At 36.8% G+C, this 21,458-nt stretch overlaps 1 protein-coding gene across 1 annotated transcript; it reads left to right on the forward strand.

Moving 5' to 3' along the window:
• The first annotated feature begins 2,649 nt into the window (after positions 1-2,649).
• Positions 2,650-7,005, forward strand: KIAA1586 (KIAA1586 ortholog). Its single transcript, XM_034648054.1, has 2 exons — positions 2,650-3,853; positions 4,867-7,005. Exon 2 carries the CDS (start codon positions 4,882-4,884, stop codon positions 7,003-7,005), a length of 2,124 nt encoding a protein of 707 aa, XP_034503945.1. The 5' UTR covers positions 2,650-3,853; positions 4,867-4,881.
• The last annotated feature ends 14,453 nt before the right edge of the window (positions 7,006-21,458 follow it).

Genomic DNA, 21,458 nt, shown 5'->3' on the forward strand with positions numbered 1-21,458 from the left:
CCAGAACCCCAAACCTATGCGTGGCAAGCCATTATGTGATTATACCTCACCTGTCCGTTCATCATTCAGCAGCTAGGTGTCAATGTCTAGCAGGTACTAGCCACTGGGGAGCATGGCATAGGATTAGGAAATCCTAAAGGCTGTGCCCGAAAGGACGTGTTACACGTTTAATCGCGCTCCTCGTGCCTTCATTAGCGCCATTTTATACTTCATCTCGGCAAAGGTCTGGTCTCTTAAGGGTGTGTTTGGAAGAAGGGCAAGAGTGTCCTTTAAAAGATGACCTGCCGGTTAGAGGGAAGGGAGCGCTGATGATGAGAAAGGAGGTAGAAAGCAAGAAGGGTTGCAAGAACTCAAAATCTGAGCGCTCTGTAGCTTCATAACATGAAGGCAAATGGCTTGAAGACTTCACCAACCTCTGAGATCATCATGTTACAGCATAGTGCAAGAGTTGATGTTCATAATGAAGATCCCTGCATCACTAGGAACACACGTGGTTTTCAGACTTCCTTCCCTTTGGAACAGTGGTCTCTAAGCATTAGAGTGTGTAAATGTGCGGATTCCTGGGCCTCACTCCACACCCACTGAATCAGAATTTGAAGGTGGGACCCAGGAATCTTCACTTTGGAACAAATACAAGGACCTGTCAATCTGTGAACCATGCTTTGTAAAGCCTTGGTTTAGGGGGAAGGGAGTCATGGTGTATTTTGGGATGGTTTTCACCCAAAACTGTAAAGTTTTGCAAAGGCTCTGTTTAAAGTGGTATCTTAGCTAGCTAAAAACTTCTCCAAACCAGTGATTAGTTGAGGTTTGCTGTTAAAGGTGTATAATTTTTCTTTAAATAAGTGCCTGTTTAATGTTTGTTAATTGCTATAGGTTTAGGGCAACCTGATAAATTTTTTTTTTCAGATGTCAGTTTTCTAAATCAAATAAAATCTGCTCTTTAAACTTTGTTGTGTTAAGATGTTTCTTGTTCTAGTAGTCACATAGAAATTCTTTACAAGATCATTTCCTTGACATTCTTCCGCATTAACAGTACATATGGTAACCCCCTTTTTCTTTTTTTTTTTTGACACTTGGGACCTTATAAATTTGTTGGTACCAAGATATGTTGTATGCTGATTCTGTCTTCCCTGTGTTGGGGAGTAAGTGATGTATCTATGGAAATTGAAGAGCCACAGTGTCTGTTTTTTGTACTGAAAAGTATTTGGAAGGAATATTTCATGGGTCTTCAGGAAAAATAATTTTGGTTCCTCCTGATTGGTATAGAAACAAACGAATGGGACATTATATAAACTTGATGATATTTTGTGCAACTAGAACTAGGAGTGACATAGGTGTTATGACGTGTGCCTTTGAGAAATAGAATCTACAAGATTAAGGTTGGAAAAATAGGTGTAAGTTTGTGTAATACTCTGTGGAATAAACTATTGTAAATTCTTATTGAAATAACATATCAGCTTTTCTTCAGTTGAGGTTTAAAACTCTAAATATAATTTTAAATACAGAGAATCTTGTGTATGTTTGCATCCAGAGTTTTGTACATCCAACTGGATTGAACCTCTTATTATTTAATTTAGTCTTGTTTCCAAAAAGGGGATTGAATATTTGATAGCTCCATAATGAGAAGCGAATTATACAGGCATACCATGTTTTATTGCACTTGATTTTACTGTGCTTCATAAATATATGTTTTTTACAAATCAAAGGTTTGTGGCAACCCTGTATCAAGCAAGTCATTTGGCACCATTTTTCCAACAGCATCTGCTTGCTCTGTGTCTCTGTCACAGTTCAGTAATTCCCACAATATTTCAAAACTTTTTCATTATTATTGTATTTGTTGTGGTGATCTATGATCTGTTATGATAACTCACTGAAAGCACAGATGATGGTTAGCATTTTTTTTAGCCATAAAGTATTTTTTAATAAACTGTACAGTTTTTTAGACATAACACTATTACATCTTAATAGACTATAGTATAGTATAAAGATAACTTTTATATGCCCTGGGAAGTCAAAAATTCATTTGACTCACTCTGTTGTGATACTTGCTTTATTGTAGTGGTCTGGAACTGAACCTATAATATTTCAGAGGTATGCTTGTACGCTGTAGGTGTAATTTCATTTTTTTTTAAAGATTTTATTTATTTATTTATTTGACAGAGAGAGGGAACACAAGCAGGGGGAGTGGGAGAGGAAGAAGCAGGCTCCCAGCAGAGGAGCCTGATGTGGGGCTCAATCCCAGAACACCGGGATCACGCCCTGAGCTGAAGGCAGACACTTAACAACTGAGCCACCCAGGAGCCCCTAGGTGGAATTTCAGTTTCAGAAAGAAGAGAGTAAAAATATTCCCACTGCCTTTATTTAATTAATTAACTTATTTAAGGTTTTATTGTTAAGAAATCTTTATCCAGGGGCGCCTGGGTGGCACAGCGGTTAAGCGTCTGCCTTCGGCTCAGGGCGTGATCCCAGCGTTCTGGGATCGAGCCCCACATCAGGCTCCTTGGCTGGGCGCCTGCTTCGTCCTCTCCCACTCCCCCTGCTTGTGTTCCCTCTCTCGCTGGCTGTCTCTGTCTCTGTCGAATAAATAAATAAAATCTTTAAAAAAAAAAAAAAAAGAAATCTTTATCCAACATGGGGCTCAAACCTACAACCATGAGATCAAGAGTCACCCGTTCCTAGATTGAGCCAGCCAGGAGCCCCCCCTATTGCCTTTAAATGGTTCCATAGAAAAAAAACAGTAATAATTTAATTCTACTTTATTTTAAAGTATATTTTATACTCAGAGATGGAATTTACTTCCCTTTGTAACCCCATCCTATGCTGGGCTCCACCAGTACCATTCAGTAAAGGTGAAATGCTGCTGGGTACAGTTCTCTGCTTGAAGGTTCTTCAGATATAAAAAGTTACTACTTGATGTATTGTGGATACCTTAGTCTTCCTATAAATCTCTTTCTAGCCTTCAGCCTGCATTATAGCACAGTGTCCTCTTTGTGTTCTGCCATATACATCTATGCTTGCATGTAGCTAAATAAACACAATATGTTGAAAGAAAGGAATGATAAAAATGTGTAGGTACAAAAAGAGCCCTTTCCTTTGATATAAATTTTATTGTAATACACATACAGAAGAGTGTACTTCCTGATTGTTCTTCTGGACTTCACTCTATTTTAGTACTACATTACTATTGTCTGGATTATCTTGTAGTCTTCCGCACTCCATACTTTCCTAATCTTGAACCACAGCTCTCATGTTCCCATCTCAGCACTATTGATTGGTTCATTTACTTATAGAATAAAACCTAGGTTTTTGACCCAGGTACTTAGGGCCTGGTGTATTGTGTAGGTAGTATATATGTAAAGAAAGAGCTGAGAAAATCAGGGCTTGATGTTTGCTTGTGTAAGGATATGGAGGATAAAGCAGAGCTATTCAAGAACTCTGTGATTTTGAGCTTAGATATCTAAAAGATTATTGATAGTCATCCAGTTAAAGAATATAGTACCATGATGTGTCTTTTTAATACTGTCCCTGTACTATTTTCCATTTCCAAAGGAATCCACATGGCTTTATTCCTCTATGTAGACTTAGTTTCTCTTTGGGTTTTCTTGTCATTACTTATTCATCTACTCTGAATCTTTTCCTGTGCTGCTTTTGTTTCTGATTATTCTGTGCCACTAAGGAGGAAGTCTTACTAATTCCAATTACAACTTATTGTAAATGCAAGTTTGGTTTGAATGGTTTTCATGCCTTGTAAATTTGCTCAATTCCTTTTTAGGAAGGACGATCAAAATGTGTTCTTGAATGCATTGATCTGGTCTGTGGTGATAAGGAAGAGCCTAGCACCTGTCATAGTGATGTAAGTATTTTATATTTGTGGGTTTTGAGTTCTGTCATTAAGTGCCAAGTGTGTTGGAGGTGGCGTGAACTGGCTTGCAAGAACTGATTGTTAGATTTTCAGGAGTTTTGTGAGCTGATTTGTTACATACAGCCATTATTAAAAATTAAAGTATAAAAAATTAAAGTATATAAAGTTACAAGGAAATAAATTATTACATTTAAGGTAGTAAATACTCAAAACTCATCATATCTTAATTTGAGGTTATTTACACCTATTGTATCTGAATGGTAGAAATACTACATAACAACATGCTTCTGCAACATGGTTGGAGTATTTACACCAAGGTAAATGTCAAACTACAAATCGGGCCTTGATTTATTATTTATTGATTATCTAAACTTAAGAAAGTGGTGGATAAAATGTTAATGTAGAGTAAGCCTAAAAATGTGATGCATCTCTAAATTGCTGCACTGTTTGCATGAACAATTGAGGAAACCTTGTAATACTTAAAAACTCTTTGATTCAACAGAGATGTTGATGTCGTTGATGAGTGAGTGGAGTTCTGCTATACATCTTCATTTTTTCACTTTTCATCTTATTAAATGAAAATATTAACCACTTTTCACATTGGAACTATACTCATTTGTAAATCATATGAACAACTTCTTTGTTCAATTGGATATTAATCAAACATTCATAGTCAAATTTCGTGACATTATTGGCTATAAAATTTTAAAAACAGAGCCTGGTTGGCTCAGTCAGGAGGCACATAAAGCTTCTGATTTCAGGGTTGTGAGTTTGAGCTCCACAGTGGGTGTAGAGATTACTAAAACAATAAATAAACTTTAAAAAAGCTGATAGTGAATTTTTCAACAAATAGGAAGTCATATTGAAGTTATAGGTACAAATTGAAAATCAATGTAAGCAAAATTTATTTCTAAAATTATATAAAAAATCATTAACAGAAATTTTTACATTAACCCTTAAAGTGTTATCAAGAATTTACTTATGTATGTAAAATTATTTTTCAGACTCTGTTCCCTAAAATGCCAAAACGACAGGGAGATTTTTTGCGTTTTTTAAATGTGAAGAAGGTGAAAACAGACACAGAAAATAATAATAGCAAAAATCATTGTGGATTGTCTAAGTCAAAGGAATCAAATTTCAAATATGTTCAACAACCAATCATTGAAGAAAATCCATCATGTTCATCAAAGGAAGAAACAGATAATCTTGTGCTTCCAGATTGTTGGAATGAAAAACAAGCATTTTTGTTTACAGAACAGTACAAATGGCTTGAAATAAAAGAAGGTAAATTAGGATGTAAGGATTGTTCAACAGTTCGACATTTGGGATCGAAAGCAGAAAAGCATGTCCATGTGTCTAAGGAATGGATTGCATATTTAGTAACCCCTAATGGCAGTAATAAAACTACTAGACAGGCTTCTCTGCGGAAAAAAATTAGGGAACATGATGTTTCTAAAGCCCATGGTAAAATTCAGGATTTGTTAAAGGAATCAGTTAATGACTCAGTTTCTGATTTAGTGCATAAACAAAATAATAAAAATATTGATGCTACTGTAAAAGTTTTCAATACTGTTTACAGTTTAGTAAAACATAATAGACCTTTATCTGATATTGAGGGGGCAACAGAATTACAAGAGAAAAATGGAGAGGTCAACTGTTTAAATACACGATACAGTGCAATAAGAATAGCGGAACATATTGCAAAAGAAATGAAAATGAAGATATTTAAGAATATTATAGAAGAGAATGCCAAAATCTGCATCATAATTGATGAGGCATCTACAGTTTCAAAGAAAAGCACTCTAGTGATTTATCTCCAGTGCACAGTTCAGTCTGCTCCTGCACCAGTTATGTTATTTGTTGCTTTAAAAGAATTGGTGTCAACCGCGGCAGAGTTTATTTTTAATACAATATTGAGTTCTTTAAATGATTGTGGCGTTACTAATGAGTATTTGAAAGCAAATTTAATTGCATTTTGTTCTGACGGTGCTAATACAATTCTGGGAAGTAAGTCTGGAATAGCTACAAAGTTGTTAGAAAATTTTCCTAAAATCATTATTTGGAACTGTTTAAACTATCGATTGCACTTGTCACTTGATGATTCAATATCTGAAATAAAACAAGTTAATCATTTTAAACTATTTCTTGATAAAATTTCTTCCATTTATCACCAGTCTAATAAAAATCAAAACAAGCTTTTAGAAGCTATAGCTAAAGATCTTGAAATAGAAATTATTAAAATTGGCCGGGTAATGGGACCAAGATGGGCAGCATGTAGTTTACAAGCTGCTACTGCTGTATGGCACGCATATCCTGTATTATATACGCATTTTTCTAATTCTTGCTCTAGTTTGGCAAAGAGATTAGCTAACATTCATTTTTTGCAAGACCTTGCTTTAATGATTGACATTCTTGAAGAATTTTCATTACTTTCAGCTGCATTACAGTCCAAATCAACTAACATTCAGAAAGCACAAAAATTTATCAAACGCACCATAAGAGCTTTGGAAGATTTAAAAATTGGTACTGGAAAGCACGAGTCTCAAATTGAAGGTTTGATTAAGTCAGATAAGTTTAAAGATATTCCATTTAGTAAAAATAATAAATTTAATGCTCTTCCTAGGAGTATGTTACTAGAAAATATAATTGAACACATGCATTTACGTCTTATATCTGACAGAAACCATGATGAAAGTATTTTTAATTATTTTGACTTGCTGGAACCTTCTACATGGCCTTATGAAGAAATAACTTCACCATGGATAGCTGGTGAAAAAAAATTATTTCATCTATGTGAAATTTTAAAATACGAAATTGATTTGAATGATTTTCGGGAATTTGTAAATAATATAAAATCAAACAATGTTCCAATTCCTACAACTATACAAAAAGCTAAAAAGATAGTTAACACTATTGCAATCAATAATGCTGAAGCTGAAAGAGGTTTCAATTTATTGAACATAATTTGTACAAGGGTGAGAAATAGTTTAACAATAGATCACATATCAGATCTAATGACAATAAATTTATTGGGGAAAGAGTTAGCAGATTGGGATGCAACTCCATTTGTAAAGTCCTGGTCAAATTGTAACCATAGGTTGGCTACAGATACAAGAGTTAGGCAAAAATCAAGTTGGGTATGAGAATCAGTTGGGTATATGGAACTTACAATAAAGGATATTGTATATGTTTTTATCATTTTTAAATTGTAAATTTATAAAAAAATTTCTTTTGAAAGCCCATTGTTAAACTTTATTAACACGTCTATAAGGCATTCTCCAAAGGGATAAAGTTGATTGTTTTTAGGCGATATATAGCTTTTAGAAATTGCCCCATGTCTACTAGAGTAGGCCATGATATATATTTCAAGGAGTCCTGTACAGAACATCCATCCATTTCCATTTCTGCTGCCTTACTTTTAAGTAAGGAAGCAAAAGAATAACAACCCAGAAAAGTTCAAAGCCCTAGAAATGTATATAAAATAAACGAGAAATGGAATAAAAACTGCTTTTTGGCTGTTAATCACATCTCTATGTGCTAATATAGTAATCCCTAGCTATGTGTGGCTATTAAGCACTTGAAATGAGCTCAGTTGGACTAAGTGAATTTTTTATTTAACTTGAATTAAATTTAAAAAAGCATTTTTTACTCAAATTTTTTTTTTAGATAGACATTTAACTTGTTTCCTTGCTCATGATTATTGTAGTGTGCCTGTCAAACTCCTGTATCATGTGTAATATTATATAAAAACACATCACTGAATTGGTGTCAACGGATTCAGTGCACATTTTTTTCTATGAATCGATGTAACAGAGCATCTCTACCTGAATATTTTATACAGACAATAGGAATTACAGTGATACTTATAGAAATCATAATTGGTAATTAAATTGAAATATTTATTTTAACTATAATTATTTTTCTAGTTCAGACATGAATATGTGCACATTTTTTAATTTAAAATGAAGGCATACTGGAAAAGAAGTAGAGATGCAGAAACTAGTACTACAACTGGAACAATAAACAGACGGGAAGAAGGTATGTTACACATTTCATGATGAATGGTGAATTGCAGTTGGCTGTGGTAGAGAAAAGCTGTTATTTAACAAAGACAGTAAAGTAGATAATACTGAGACAGTTTCAGCAAATGCGTAATGAATGAAATCTTTCAAAGTTAACAAATTGAAATTTAGTCACTTGAAATCAAAATTAAATGTTCAACAAAAAAATTTTAAAGTTTTTAAAGGGTTGATTGTAAGTTTGGCCAGGTATAAAAGAGCTTGGATTTTCACATGAAGAAGAACTGGTTATGGATAGATAATAAAATATTTCAGTAATAGAAATTGTTAGTAAATTACAAATTAAAGCCTAAAAAATGTTTTATTAAGAAAGTACAAAGTCCTTAGTTAAGTAACAAAACATTGTAGAATACAGGACCTTCCTAGCTATCAAAGATTGATTCAAAATCTGAAAAATAAGTATTTTTCTTTGGATGAGTTATGTAATATAAGAGCTGCAGCTCAAAACTTGGAGTACATTTTGTCTCATGGGACATAAACATTTATGAAGCAGTAATGTGAATTCATGGCCTAAAAAATCAAATGTGTAGGGTTTTGTTTTGTTTTTTTTAAGTAAGCTCTGTGTCCAAAGTGGGACTTGAGTTCATGACCCCAAGATCAAGAGTTGTTTCCTTTACCAACCGAGCCAGCCAGGTGCCCCTGAATAGCTACTTTTTAATCTTTTACATTGTTGGAGGAGTTTCAGATAGATGAGAAAAAAAATTACTTCTGTCACAGTAAATGGCATTCTAGGTTGGTTAGGTAAAATGTCAGATCTTACTGAAATTTTTAAATGAGACATTCCCCTTATTTGTTCATTCTACCTGTATGATACATTTTGAGGATAGTTGTGGTCAGTGTTCTGAAATGGTCTCTATGACAGGTGTCATGGGTACAGTTAAATGTTCATTATATGAGTGCAAATGCTATGAATCAACATAAGCTAATAGGATTGCTGAAAGAATTAAAAAACAATTTAGTGATCTTAGGTACTTTGCTAGTTGGTTGAATTGTGGAAGAATTCTAAAAAACTTACTGTGTTGTTAACACTAGTTCAAGATTTTCTTGCAACAACAGAAATGCTAGCCAAATATTTAATAATCAAGGAGAAAATGGTGGGGGCACGTGACTGGCTGAGTGGAGCATGTGACTCTTGATGTCGGGGTTCTGGATTCAAGCCCCATGTTAGGCATAGAGCTTACTTTAAAAAAAAAAAAATTGTTTTCTCGCCAGTATATGGCATATGAATGATCTAAATTTGAAGCTCCAATGAAGAGAAAAAACCTATTTGTGCCCTACTTAGACAAGCACTAGAATTTATTTTGAAGCAGGAGCTTTAAAAAATAATTTTACGTTTTTCTAATATGAATCAGCATGTACAAATTTTTAACTATTGACATTGTTACGTAAATTTACTATAAAAACTATAAGAAAAATTTGAAAATTTTTTAATTTATTAATTTGCTTTTAAATTTACTTATTCTGAACTCAGTGTTAACAGTACTGAGGTGACCCAAAATTTATTGGATTTACTTAGACAAATACAATCTTCAAACTGATATGCTTTTGCTCTGAAGGTAAATCAATTCTTTTTAAAAAGGATGAACAGGATTTTTTCAATGTGGATGTAAATAGTAAAGAAAAAGTATTTTCTTTCAGTTATTGGAAAACTTAACTGTTTGGAACAATTTGGGTATATGAATCTACTTTTCAACTGTAAATTTTATGAAGTTTATATATAAATCAAGTACTTGTGATGAAAAAAGGCATTCAGATAAACAGATGTGCTTTACGTGTAAAGTACACATCAGATTTTAAAAACTTAGCATGTATATTATCACATTAATTATTGATAATATGTTGAAATAATATTTTGGTTATTTTGAGTTAAATAAAGTGTAAAATATATATTATCTATTTATTTTTACTTTAGAATTACGTATGTGACTTACATTGTTAGTTCTGTTGGACAGTACTACCCTATATGATGGTTACTGTCAAATCTGGATTTCTGCAATCCAGACCTCACTCTTGACTTCAAGAACCATAGTCAGCTGGCTTCTCATCATTTTCACATTGTCCCATAAGTATCAAACTGAGTATGTCCAAAGCTCTGGGACATACACTGGGTTAGCCAGTGTATGAAATTTACCATATTTCTGTACTACTGAAAACCCTTCACGGGTTTCTCACTTTCTTATAGATAGTAAAGTTCAGCCTTTCTGATTCCCTTATAAGGAGGCATGCCCCTACTAGTTAGTGAGTTTCTTGAAAGCAGTCTATAACCCTGAGTATTAATGTCAAGCACATAGGAGAAGCTCAGTGAATGTTTTCTTAGTATGTGAAGTTTCCTACGTGTCAGTTCATTTTTATGAATTGTTTACATCTTCAAATATTTCTATTTCCCAGTGGACTTCTAAGGGAAATAAGATACTCTGTAGCTTTTAATTTCAGACATAAATAGGTATGCCTTAATTAACATTTCACATTTACTTTGGAGACATGCTGAGGTATTCTTCAAAATGAATTGAAAGTATTCCTTGTTGGGGCGCCTGGGTGGCTCAGTCATTAAGCGTCTGCATTCGGCTCAGGGTGTGATATCCGCATTCTGGGATCAAGCCCCATATCAGGCTCCTCCGCTGGGAGCCTGCTTCCTTCCTCTCCCACTCCCCCTGCTTGTGTTCCCTCTCTCGCTGGCTGTCTCTCTCTCTGTCAAATAAACAAATAAAATCTTTAAAAAAAAGAAAAGAAAATATTCCTTGTGTTATTATTATAGATGAGTTAATGATTTGGACTGAGAATTTTCTTTTTATTTATTTATTTACTTATTTGTTTATTTTAGAGAGAGGGAGAGTGTGCACCTAAGTGGGGGGAGGGGCAGAGGGCGAGGTAGAGGGAGTCTCAAGCAGACTCCACATTGAGCTCGGAGACCGATGGAGGACTTTTTCTCATGACCCTGAGGTCATGACCCGAGCTGAAATCAAGAGTCAGGGGCTTGGGGCGCCTGGGTGGCTGTCATTAAGTGTCTGCCTTCGGCTCAGGGCATGATCCTGGCACTCTGGGATCGAGCCCCACATCAGGCTTCTCTGCTGGGAGCCTGCTTCTTCCTCTCCCACTCCCCCTGCTTGTCTCTCTCTCACTGGCTGTCTTTCTCACTGGCTGTCTCTGTGTCAAATAAATAAATAAAATCTTTAAAAAAAAAAAAAAAAAGAGTCCGGGGCTTAACTGACTGAGCCATCCAGGCACCCCAGGACAGAGAATTTCAACAAGAATTTCAATATGTAGCATTTTTTAGAAATTGCAACTGATAATGTGAAAAACAAACACAAACATCAGTACTGCCACCCAGTTTCATTACTTAAATTGTGTTTTAGTTTCCAAGCACATTGGTACCAAATTATATTTATTTGTCATGAGTTAATGAGAAAGGTCAGGAACAGTCTTAATATGTAATTTATGTGTTCATTCACAAAAGGGGCAATGGTATACTTTGGTAGTCTTTTAAGTTCAAGTAGTTTTGAGAAGTGGCGCAGATTTGGCTAAAAAGCATGAGAAATGGTAAATAGGCAAATATAAAAGACCATTTTCTTATTAATTTCTTTAAAATATAGCAAAAGCGGGGCCCCTGGTGGCTTAGTCAGTAGAGCATGCCATGTGACTCTTAATCTTGGGGTTATATGTTACCCCCATGTTGGGTGTTGAGATCACTTAAAATATTTTAAAAAATAAAATATAGCAAAAGTTATATCATTGTTTCATATGCACTAGAGCATAAAAAAGTAGAGGTGGTAGAAGAGGGAAGTATATAGTTGCAAGATTTCTATGTATTACGTGAGATGGTACAATATTAACTAAGTAGAAACAAAGTTAAGAGTTTTTGGTTTGTTTTTTTTTAAAGATTTTATTTACTTATTTGACAGAGAGAGGGCCAGCAGGGGGAGCAGCAGAAGGAGAGGGAGAAGCAGGCTCCCTGCTGAACAGGGAGCCCGATGTGGGGCTTGATCCCAGGACTTGGAGATCATGACCTGAGCCAAAGGCATATGCTTAACCGACTGAGGCATCCAGGCACCTCAAGAATGTATGTTCTAATACTTAGAACAAGTATTTAAAAAAGAATTCAAAGAGTTACAACTAAAAAAGAGATCAATGGAATTTTGTTAAATGTTTAAATACTCAGAAAAAAAGGGCAGAAAAAGGTACAGAAGAACAAAAAATAGGACAAATAAAATACAACTGTAGATTTAAATATAGCCATACCAATAATTACATTAAATACAAATGGTCTAAATACACCAATAAATAAGGCAGATTGCCAAAATGAACAAATCGCAATACCCAACTCTGTCCACAAGAAATAGATTTTAGATATAAAATCACAAGTTGAAAGTACCTGGATGGAGAAATGTTCCCGTTCCTCTTGCTGCATGCAATGAAAAACCTTGAATATATATAAACAAAGGGCCGCCTGGGTGGCTTAGTCCCTTGAGCGTCCAACTCTTGGTTTCTGCTCGGGTCGTGATCTTGGGGTTGTGGGATTGGCCCGCTTTGGGCTCTGCGCTCAGCGGGAAGGCTGCTTGTCCCTCTCCCTTCTGCTCCTCCCCTGCTTGCACTCTTCTCTCTCAATAAATAAATAAAATCTTTAAAACAAATGAACGACAACAAAAGAAAAACCACACATAAGATAGATGGAGAGAAGGCAAACCCAGTAGGGTCCTTAGAACTCAGAACCACACAGTGGTGAGTTCCCTGAGTTTTCTAGTTGCCTCATATATCTCAGGCTTGGAGCTGAAGAAACTAGCAACCTAGAAATGCCAGTGGATGCAGACAGAAAAATAAATGCCTGCCCTCTCACAGTCAAAGGATCAGGAAAGGGCAGGCTAGCAAGACAAAACGTACTATTTTATGAAACAAGACGAAATCAGGGAGGGAGACAAACCATAAGAGACTCTTTCTTAATGTTAGGAAACAAACTGAGGGTTGCTAGAGAGGAGGGGGATAAGGGGATGGGGTAACTGGCCAATGGACATTGGGGAGGGTATGTATTGTAATGAGTACCAGGTATTACATAACACTGATGGGGGCGCCTGGGTGGCTCAGTCGTTAAGCATCTGCCATCTGCTCAGGTCATGATCCCAGGATCCTGGGATTGAGCCCCACATTGGCCTCCCTGCTCAGTGGAGAGCCTACTTCTCCCTCTCTCTATGCTGCTCCCCCTGCTTGTGCTCTCTCTTGCTGTCTCTCTCTGTCAAATAAAGTCTTTAAAAAAAAAAAATAAGACTAATGAATCACAGACCTGTTCCCATGAAACAAATAATACATTATATGTTAATTAATTGAATTTAAATTAAAAAATAAATTAAAATCATTAGAATTAGGAAAATATTGGGGAAAAAGACATATTTTACACAGTAATGTCTCTACTTCAGGCAAATACTTCGGAAAAACAGTGGCCCCACCCCCTCGCAAGGCAGCCAAGGCCAAGTAGGGTGCCGGACTTCTATCCTTGCCAACTTATAATAAAGTATCCCTAACCCTGAAGTTAAAGGGTTACCACTGAGGTGGTCTGTCAGAGGAGGCCTAATGGAGGGTCATGACTTTTACCTTTACCCAGCATTAAGAAACCCTTCCCTCACCACCTCGGGAGTTAACAGAAGCTAACTACAGAGCCTGGACTTCTTCACTGCCTGGGAGTAACAAGGCAGCATCCCCTTTCTGCTCCTAAAGTGGTGTCCAAGAACAGCTAAGTAGAAAGTTTATGATCTAGAGTCTCATAACATAATAACCCATATGTCTAGGTTTCAGTAAAGATCATATGTCATTCCAAGAACCAGGAACACACACACACAAATCAATAGTTGGCAACACTAGTGGCACCTGGGTGGCTCAGTCAGTCAAGTGTCTGAGGTCATGCCCTGCACTGGGCTCTATGCTCCTTAGAGGAGAGTCAGCTGCTCCCTCTTCTCTGCCCCCCCCACTTGTGCTCCCTCTTGTGCTTTCTCTTGCACACTCTCTCTCAAATAAATAAAATCTTCTAAAAAATTAATAAAGATGATCTAGTGGGATCTCTCTCTCTCCCTCCTTTTTTTTTTTTTTTTTTTTTTTTGGTAGACAATGAAACTGAAGTTTCAGGAGGTTAACAAAATTGCCATGGCCACAGGGTTGTCATGAACAGATAACCAGCACTATCTTAATGTTTTTTTGTGTTTACTATCCAGTTTTGGGGAGTGAAAATGATTTTATATCAAATTTCACTTTTTAATATTTGCGTGACTTTGGAGAATTGGTATCTTTCTCTCTTTTTTTTTAAAGATTCATTTTAGAGAGAGAGTGCGAGTGGGGGCAGGGCAGAGGGAAAGGGAGAGAAATCCTAAGTAGACTCCCGGCTGAGCATGGAGCTCAATGTGGGGTGATCCCAGGACCCTGAGATCATGACCTCGGCTGAAACCAAGAGCTGGCCACTCAACAGACTGAGCCACCCAGGTACCACTTGATTGATCTCTAATTTACTCACTTTTCAACAAAAATAATATAATAACCTCATAAATAGTTGTAGGTTTTGTAGGGCCCATTGCATACTAAATTTGGCAAGCTCTATTTAAGAAAACACAAAATTATGACTACCCTGTTACATACAATTTAAAGTATTTATTTTTGACAGCTTACAGAGGTTTCTTTCAAATTCTCAAGTCTGTTAATAATGCAATGTAATTTTTAGGATTGTTGTGCAATTTGGGTAAACCTCTATTGAGTTTCTTTGATATATGAGCTATAAGAATTCAAATCTTCTATAGAGTTAGTGCTCTTAAATATTCTTTGAATTGACCACATTCAGAGTATTCCTAGAAGATATTCCAAACTGAGATGGCCAGCAGTAATGTAATTATATATGGAAGAGACTGCAAAGCACAAAGATATTCCCCAGTTAATCCTTAGCAAAATCTCAGAAATGCCTACGGCCACCCCAGGGTTAAAACAGGAGGTGGAGAATGCAAACTAGGGGCAGCTAAAATGGAAAGAAACAGTGGTCTTAACTGACTATGGCAGAAATAGACATTAACTGCAAATTTTACAAAAACATAGAAAACATGAAGATATTCCTGGGGCCCCTTTTTGGATAGATACCCATGAAGGAAATTATTAGCTTTGTACTAAGTACTAATTCTGCCACTGACCTAGTTCATTGGGTGTTTTTGAGTTTGGTGGGTTTTTTTTAATTTTAAAGATTTGATCCATTTATTTGAGAGAGACAGGGAAAACACAGAGGGAGAGGGAGCAGCGGACTGCTGAGCAGAGAGCCCGACATGGGGCTTGATCCCAGGACCCTGAGATCATGACCTGAGCCAAAGGCAGCTGCTTAACCCACTGAGCCAACCAGGTGCCCCAAGGGGGTTTTTTTGTTTTATTTTGAACGAGGTAAGGCAGGCTTGGGAAATTTCCAGACACTTAACAAGCAGTCAGTAAATGTTAATTGAAGGGGCACCTGGGTGGCTCAGTCATTAAGCTTCTGCCTTCAGCTCAGGTCATGATCCCCAGCATCCTGGGATTGAGCCCTACATTGGGCTCCCTGCTCAGTGGGAAGGCTGCTTTTCCCTCTCCCACACCCCTGCTGGTGTTCCATCTCTCACTGTGTCCCTCTCTGTCTAATTAATATATAAAATCTTTTTTAAAAATTAAATAGGGGCGCCTGGGTGGCATAGCGGTTGAGCGTCTGCCTTCGGCTCAGGGCGTGATCCCGGCGTTATGGGATCGAGCCCCATCAGGCTCCTCTGCTATGAGCCTGCTTCTTCCTCTCCCACTCCCCCTGCTTGTGTTCCCTCTCTCTCTGGCTGTCTCTATCTCTGTCAAATAAATAAATAAAATCTTTAAAAAAAAAAAATTAAATAAATAAATGTTACCTGAAGAATGACAGATCGAATTATTGATAATTTTTTAAAGATGTTGATTATGTGTGTGTGGGGGGGGAGGGGATTCATTTTCCTTTTTGTTTTTAAACTTCCCCAATGAATTTTTTTTTCAAGTCACAAGATAAAAATAAATGTAAAAATGTTTTAACTATTTTCCGTGTTGGAATTCTAATAAATTATACAATTCCTAACTTACCTCATGAATAATGGTTACTAACAATTTGTATTTTTAAGCAAAAAACATGTAGATAAAAAAATACAGCTATTGAAAGTATTACAAAACAATGCCTTAAGTTTGCCCTACTTTTAAAATTTTACTTTTTATAGGTATTATAGGTACCTGAAAAAACATTTTCAGTTCTCAATCTAGCATTGGATTTTGTTGGAGAATCTGCAACCTCCTTGGCTGTGCGTGCAGAGAGACATCTGTAACCTCACTGGTTCTCTTGATGGAGCAACAAGCTTGCTGAAGAAGCCGCATGTAGATTCCACCCCAATTATCAGTGATGCATCAAACCAAAGAATTTCCAGTAGCCAAATAAGCATAAGTATGTTTACTTTGGAAATAGCTTTTCCCCATCCCAAAATAAAATTGGTATATGGAAAAAAATTTAAGTTATATTCCTTCTTCAAACCAAATTCCAGGAAAAAAAATTAAAGATGGAGTAAAGAGTTAAAATTGAAGCTCTACAAGAAAAATAAACATTGATGAATATTTCTATGTTCTTTAAAAGGAAAAGACATTCTCAATATAAAAGTATTATAGCAGAAGTGCCAAACAAACAAACAGAAAAAACGTATGAGTTCCTGCATGTGTATTTTGTGGACTTCCTATATGGAGATGTTAGTATCATTAAGATTTTTACTTCGTGGTGGGAAGTGTGGTCAATATTTTCATCTATTCTATGATACCATTTTTCTGTGAATGCCTTTAATATATTTGTCATTTTCGTAGCTCTTTTTCACATTTTTTTCTTACAAAATTTTTGTGTTAATATTGTGCCATAGCTTTTCTTCAACATTTATTTTATAATAACATGGTTTTTCCTGGTCCAGTTTTTGCAGTTGAGTTCATCGTTGGTGAGAGGGGCCAGGGTTCCCTGCCAGGCTTCAGACCTTTTAAAGGCCCTCTCTTCACTGTCATAGAGACCACTCATTCCAGCCACGATGGCTCCTCTGAGAAATATTTTGTGTATCCCTGTTCCCGTTGGTCCTCTGACCCAAGCTGAGTCTAGAAGGACTTCTGTCACCAGCCCTGCATTCCCAGAGCCTTCACTAGCAGCAGCAAACAGTACAGAGCCCTTGCATTTACCAATGAGCCCTTGATCTTTATGGAGTAAGATTCTGCTGGATCTTTCTGAGATCTGCTGCTAGGAGCCCTCTTAGATAGATACTCTGTGCATTTTCTCTGCATCCCAACCTCATGACATCTGTTGAAGCTCACCGTACCTTACCCCTCAGTTGTTAGATTTACAGGTTAAAGAATTTGCATTTCTGGATGAGTTTCTCCTTTTCAGGAAGTATACTTTTGCTGGTACTTTCTGAGTTTTACCACTCATGAGGCCCCTTGATGTTCTCTTTGCATTTTCTGTTTAATTTTAATTGGTTTTCTTTAGGGCTCTACAGATTTTTGTCTGACACATATTTGCTAAAAATTAGGGCAGTGTTTTTTATCTTTTATTTCTTTTGTTGTTTCTAACTTTTTCTTGTTGCTTTGTCTGATTTCTCAGAGGAGGAGAAAGATAGTAAAGTTACTAATGTGTTCATACCAGAGTTACATCCAGTGTTGCTATTTAGAAGCCTAATGCAACTCTGATTCTCACTCTTTTATTCAGAACCTGTCTCCCCATACTCCTTGAGACTTTTTATCTTCTCTGATATGCTACAATTGGATGAAAATGTGCCTGTTCTGTATCTCTTCTTATTTATTGTTTGGGGTACATGATGGACCCTCTCAATCTGGATACTTGCATCCTTCAATTCTGGGAAAATTTATTTTATTACTTTTTATATAATTGTTATTTAATATACTCCTCCCCATTTTTCATTTTATCTCTTTCTGGAATTCCAGTTACCCTGGGACTCAATCTCTTAAGTCTCCTATCATTTCTCTACAATTTTTTAAAAAAAAGATTTTATTTATTTATTTGACAGAGAGAGAGACAGCCAGTGAGAGAGGGAACACAAGCAGGGGGAGTAGGGGAGGAAGAAGCAGGCTTCCAGCAGAGCAGGGCTCTGCCCAATGCAGGGCTCAATCCCAGGACTCTGGGATCACTCCCTGAGCTGAAGGCAGAAGCTTAACGACTGAGCCACCCAGACACCCCTCTACAATTTTTTTAAGTCTCGGTTTCTTTTTTCTGTTTCTAGGAGGTTTTCCTTAGCTATATAACTTTCAGCCATGTTTTGAATTTTTTATTTCAACTGTCAAAATTCTAATTGCCAAGACCTGTTTCTTGTTCTCTGTTGTTTCTTTTTTTTTTTTTAATTAAAATACTAATTTCTGGATTCCCTTTATTTATCCAGCTGAAAAAACATGTTTAAATATTATTTTCTAGGCATCATTTGTTTCACCCAAGATCCCTTTTTCTTATTATCTTAAATTCACTTTTCCTCTCCAAGGCCTTTCGATTTGATTCCTGGATGTTCTTTCATATTTAATCTCTCACCTGGGGAGCTTCACTTGTGAGTCACTGGCTAGAAAGCCATCTGTTTTGGGGGGTGTCCTTCATATCAGTCTGATATTGAGTCTCGTGCTTAGTGCTGAATTGCTCTCTAAATCTTTTGGATCTACTTTCAGTCCCTTTTCCCTGTCCTATATGCTTATAATATTTTGCATATAGGACAGGGAAAAGGGACTGAAAGTGACAATGTTGCAAAAACAGACTTCCCCTGAATTCCCTTTTCAGCTCCCACTCATGTCCACAACTATACCTTGTGTCCTGGGCCCTGTATGTCTCCTTTTGACTAAACGCGAAGAATGTCTTGTGAGTAGGTACGTGGAGGTAGGGATTTAGGAGTAGGGGTTTACAGTTCCTGTATGCAGTCTCTCAACCTCTCTTTGTTATGTGGAACCTTAATCTCCATCATCCATTGTATCTGGTGTCAGTTCTGAGCCCCCGCTGGGTTATCTGGGGGTAAACTGAAATCAGTTACTATATTTTCTGTCTCCCGAAGTCTTATCAACTGTCTAAAGGAAACAATACCAGATGATAACTCAGAAGGTTGTATGAGTCAAATGAAGTTTTATGTGTGTAATATGCCTAACAGCACCTAGCTTGAAGTAATCATTCTACAAATAGTAGTTATTAGTGTTATATAACCTCTCAAAATCCCCAGACACGCCTGTTCTTAATTCTCTAGGTGATCGTGCCCCCCTCCCCAAAATAATCTCTATCTTTGCAGATTTATTAGTTTCTGTGTATTCATCTTAGAAAAAAAATTGGGAGAGAAAGGAAATAAATTCATGCTTTAATTCTGCCATTTCAATGTTTTAATTATTAGATATTTATAAATTATAGCATCTGATAATTATAACTTTTTAAAAAGATTTATTTGAGAGAGCACATGCGCATAAGCATGGCGGGGGTGGCAGAGGGAGAGGGAGCAGGCTCCCCTCTGAGCCCGGAGCTGAATGGAGGCCAGTCCCAGGACCCTGAGATCACTACCCATGCCAAAATCCAGAATTGGCCACTTAACCAACTGAACCACCTAGGCACCCCTATAACTCCATATTCTTTAAGAATAATACTACTATTGGGGTGCCTGGGTGGCTCAGTCAGTTAAGCATCTGCCTTCAGCTCAGGTCATGATCAGGGGTCCTGGTGATGACGGAACAGAAGGCAAGCTGAGGACAAAGCAGAAACTGACACCCCGTAAACCCCCCCATGGGATGAATGTGACATTGCTCAGGCACTCCTGGCGGCCCTAAAGGACAAAGAAATAGTTAACCTATGGATACCACAATCCTGCAAGACTTAAATCTCCCTCAGTTTGCAAATGTCTTAGCAGTTTACAAGAACAAAGCATTTCTATTAATAAGCTAGCTTCCAGAAGGGAATGTAGATACAATTAAATGTCCTTATAATCTGCAGCCTCCAGGAAGTTCCCAACTATATTCATGTTAATGCCTTGCTAGGGAAAAACAACCTTAACTTGACAATGGCAAGGCCTCTGGTATCCTGTGAATCTTCTTTAACATGAAAATCCTCTTGAAACCTCCCTTTTTCCTTACCTCCCCGAACCCCATGGTATATAATCAGCCACCCCTCACAACTTGGGGCAGCAGCTCTTTCTGCCCACAGGTCCTGTCCCTGTGCTTTAATGAACCACCATTTTGCACCAAAGACGTCTCAAGAATTCTTTCTCGGTTGTTGGCTCCAGACTCCACCCCACCAAACCTCACCTATATTCCACAACCTCATCACTGGGACTGAACCTCTGTTGGGCACCCTGCTCAGCAGGGAGCCTTCTCCTACCCCCACCTGTGCTCTCTTGTGCTCTCGTGCACTCTCTCTCAAATAAAATCTTTTTTTAAAAAAGAGTATTATTACTATTTTCATAAATTTATTAACCCAGATGAGTTTTATAATCATTTGATTGGTCTTCCCCCACCCCGTTTTCCCTCAAAATACCCTTGAAATTTTTATTGGAATTATACTTAATTTTCAACTCTGGAAAGAAGTTATATCTTCACAAAACTGCTTCTTCCAATTCAAGTACAACATCAACTTACAGTTTTTCTTTTCCTCAGTAAATATTTGCATTTTAAAAATACAGATCCTATATACTTACAAATTTAGTTCGTATGCATTTCATATTTTTATATTTTATATGTTGCTACTCCAAATGGGACATAATTTTTATTTTTATAATTGGTCATTGCTATATAGAAAAACAGTGATGTTTGTATGTTTTCCTTTTAAGTCTCCACATTACTCTTTTGATTCAAATCAGTTTTCCAAGAAGGGGGAAAAGGTTTCTTCCGCAAATAATGGTCATTTTACCCCTTCTTTCTAATACTTTTTGCTCCATTCTTTTCTTTATCTTAGAGCATTGCTTATGACTTGTAGATATAAGAGTAGTGGTAACAGGCAAGTTTATTTTCTCCCTCACTTAAATGGAATATCTTCAGCGCTGTTATGGCTGATTACGTGGTTTGGTTGTAGTTAAGACATTCTTTGTTTTTTTTTAAAGATTCCATTTATTTATTGAGATAGAGTGAGAGAGCACAAGCAGGGAGGGAGAGGGAGAAGCAAGCTCCCCAATGAGGAAGGGGCCAGAGGTGGGGTTCAATCCCAGGACCCTGGGATCATGACCTGAGCCAAAGGCAGACACCTAACCAACTGAGCCACTCAGGTGTCCTGAGATAAGACGTTCTTTAACAAATGTCCAAGTGATTTGTATTTTGCTTTTGCTGCTTTAAGAAAAAAAAAAAATGTATACACACACACACACATATGCACAAATCTCACACATATTCTCATTAAAAGAAAACAATTATTTGGGATTCTAATATCTGGGACCTTTGTGGCAGATAATTAAGCCCTATCCTCAGAGAAAGAAAATAGGCCATTTTATATTTGAGAGTGGCAGGATCCAGAGGCAAAAAAGAGGGAAAAGGAAAAGAAAGGGGCT

This window comes from Ailuropoda melanoleuca, chromosome 19 (assembly GCF_002007445.2).
Source record: "Ailuropoda melanoleuca isolate Jingjing chromosome 19, ASM200744v2, whole genome shotgun sequence".
Lineage (NCBI taxonomy): Eukaryota > Metazoa > Chordata > Mammalia > Carnivora > Ursidae > Ailuropoda > Ailuropoda melanoleuca.

Coding starts and splice junctions, on each gene's coding strand:
- KIAA1586 (XM_034648054.1), top strand. CDS start 4,882: ATGCCAAAACGACAGGGAGATTTTTTGCGTTTTTTAAATGTGAAGAAG.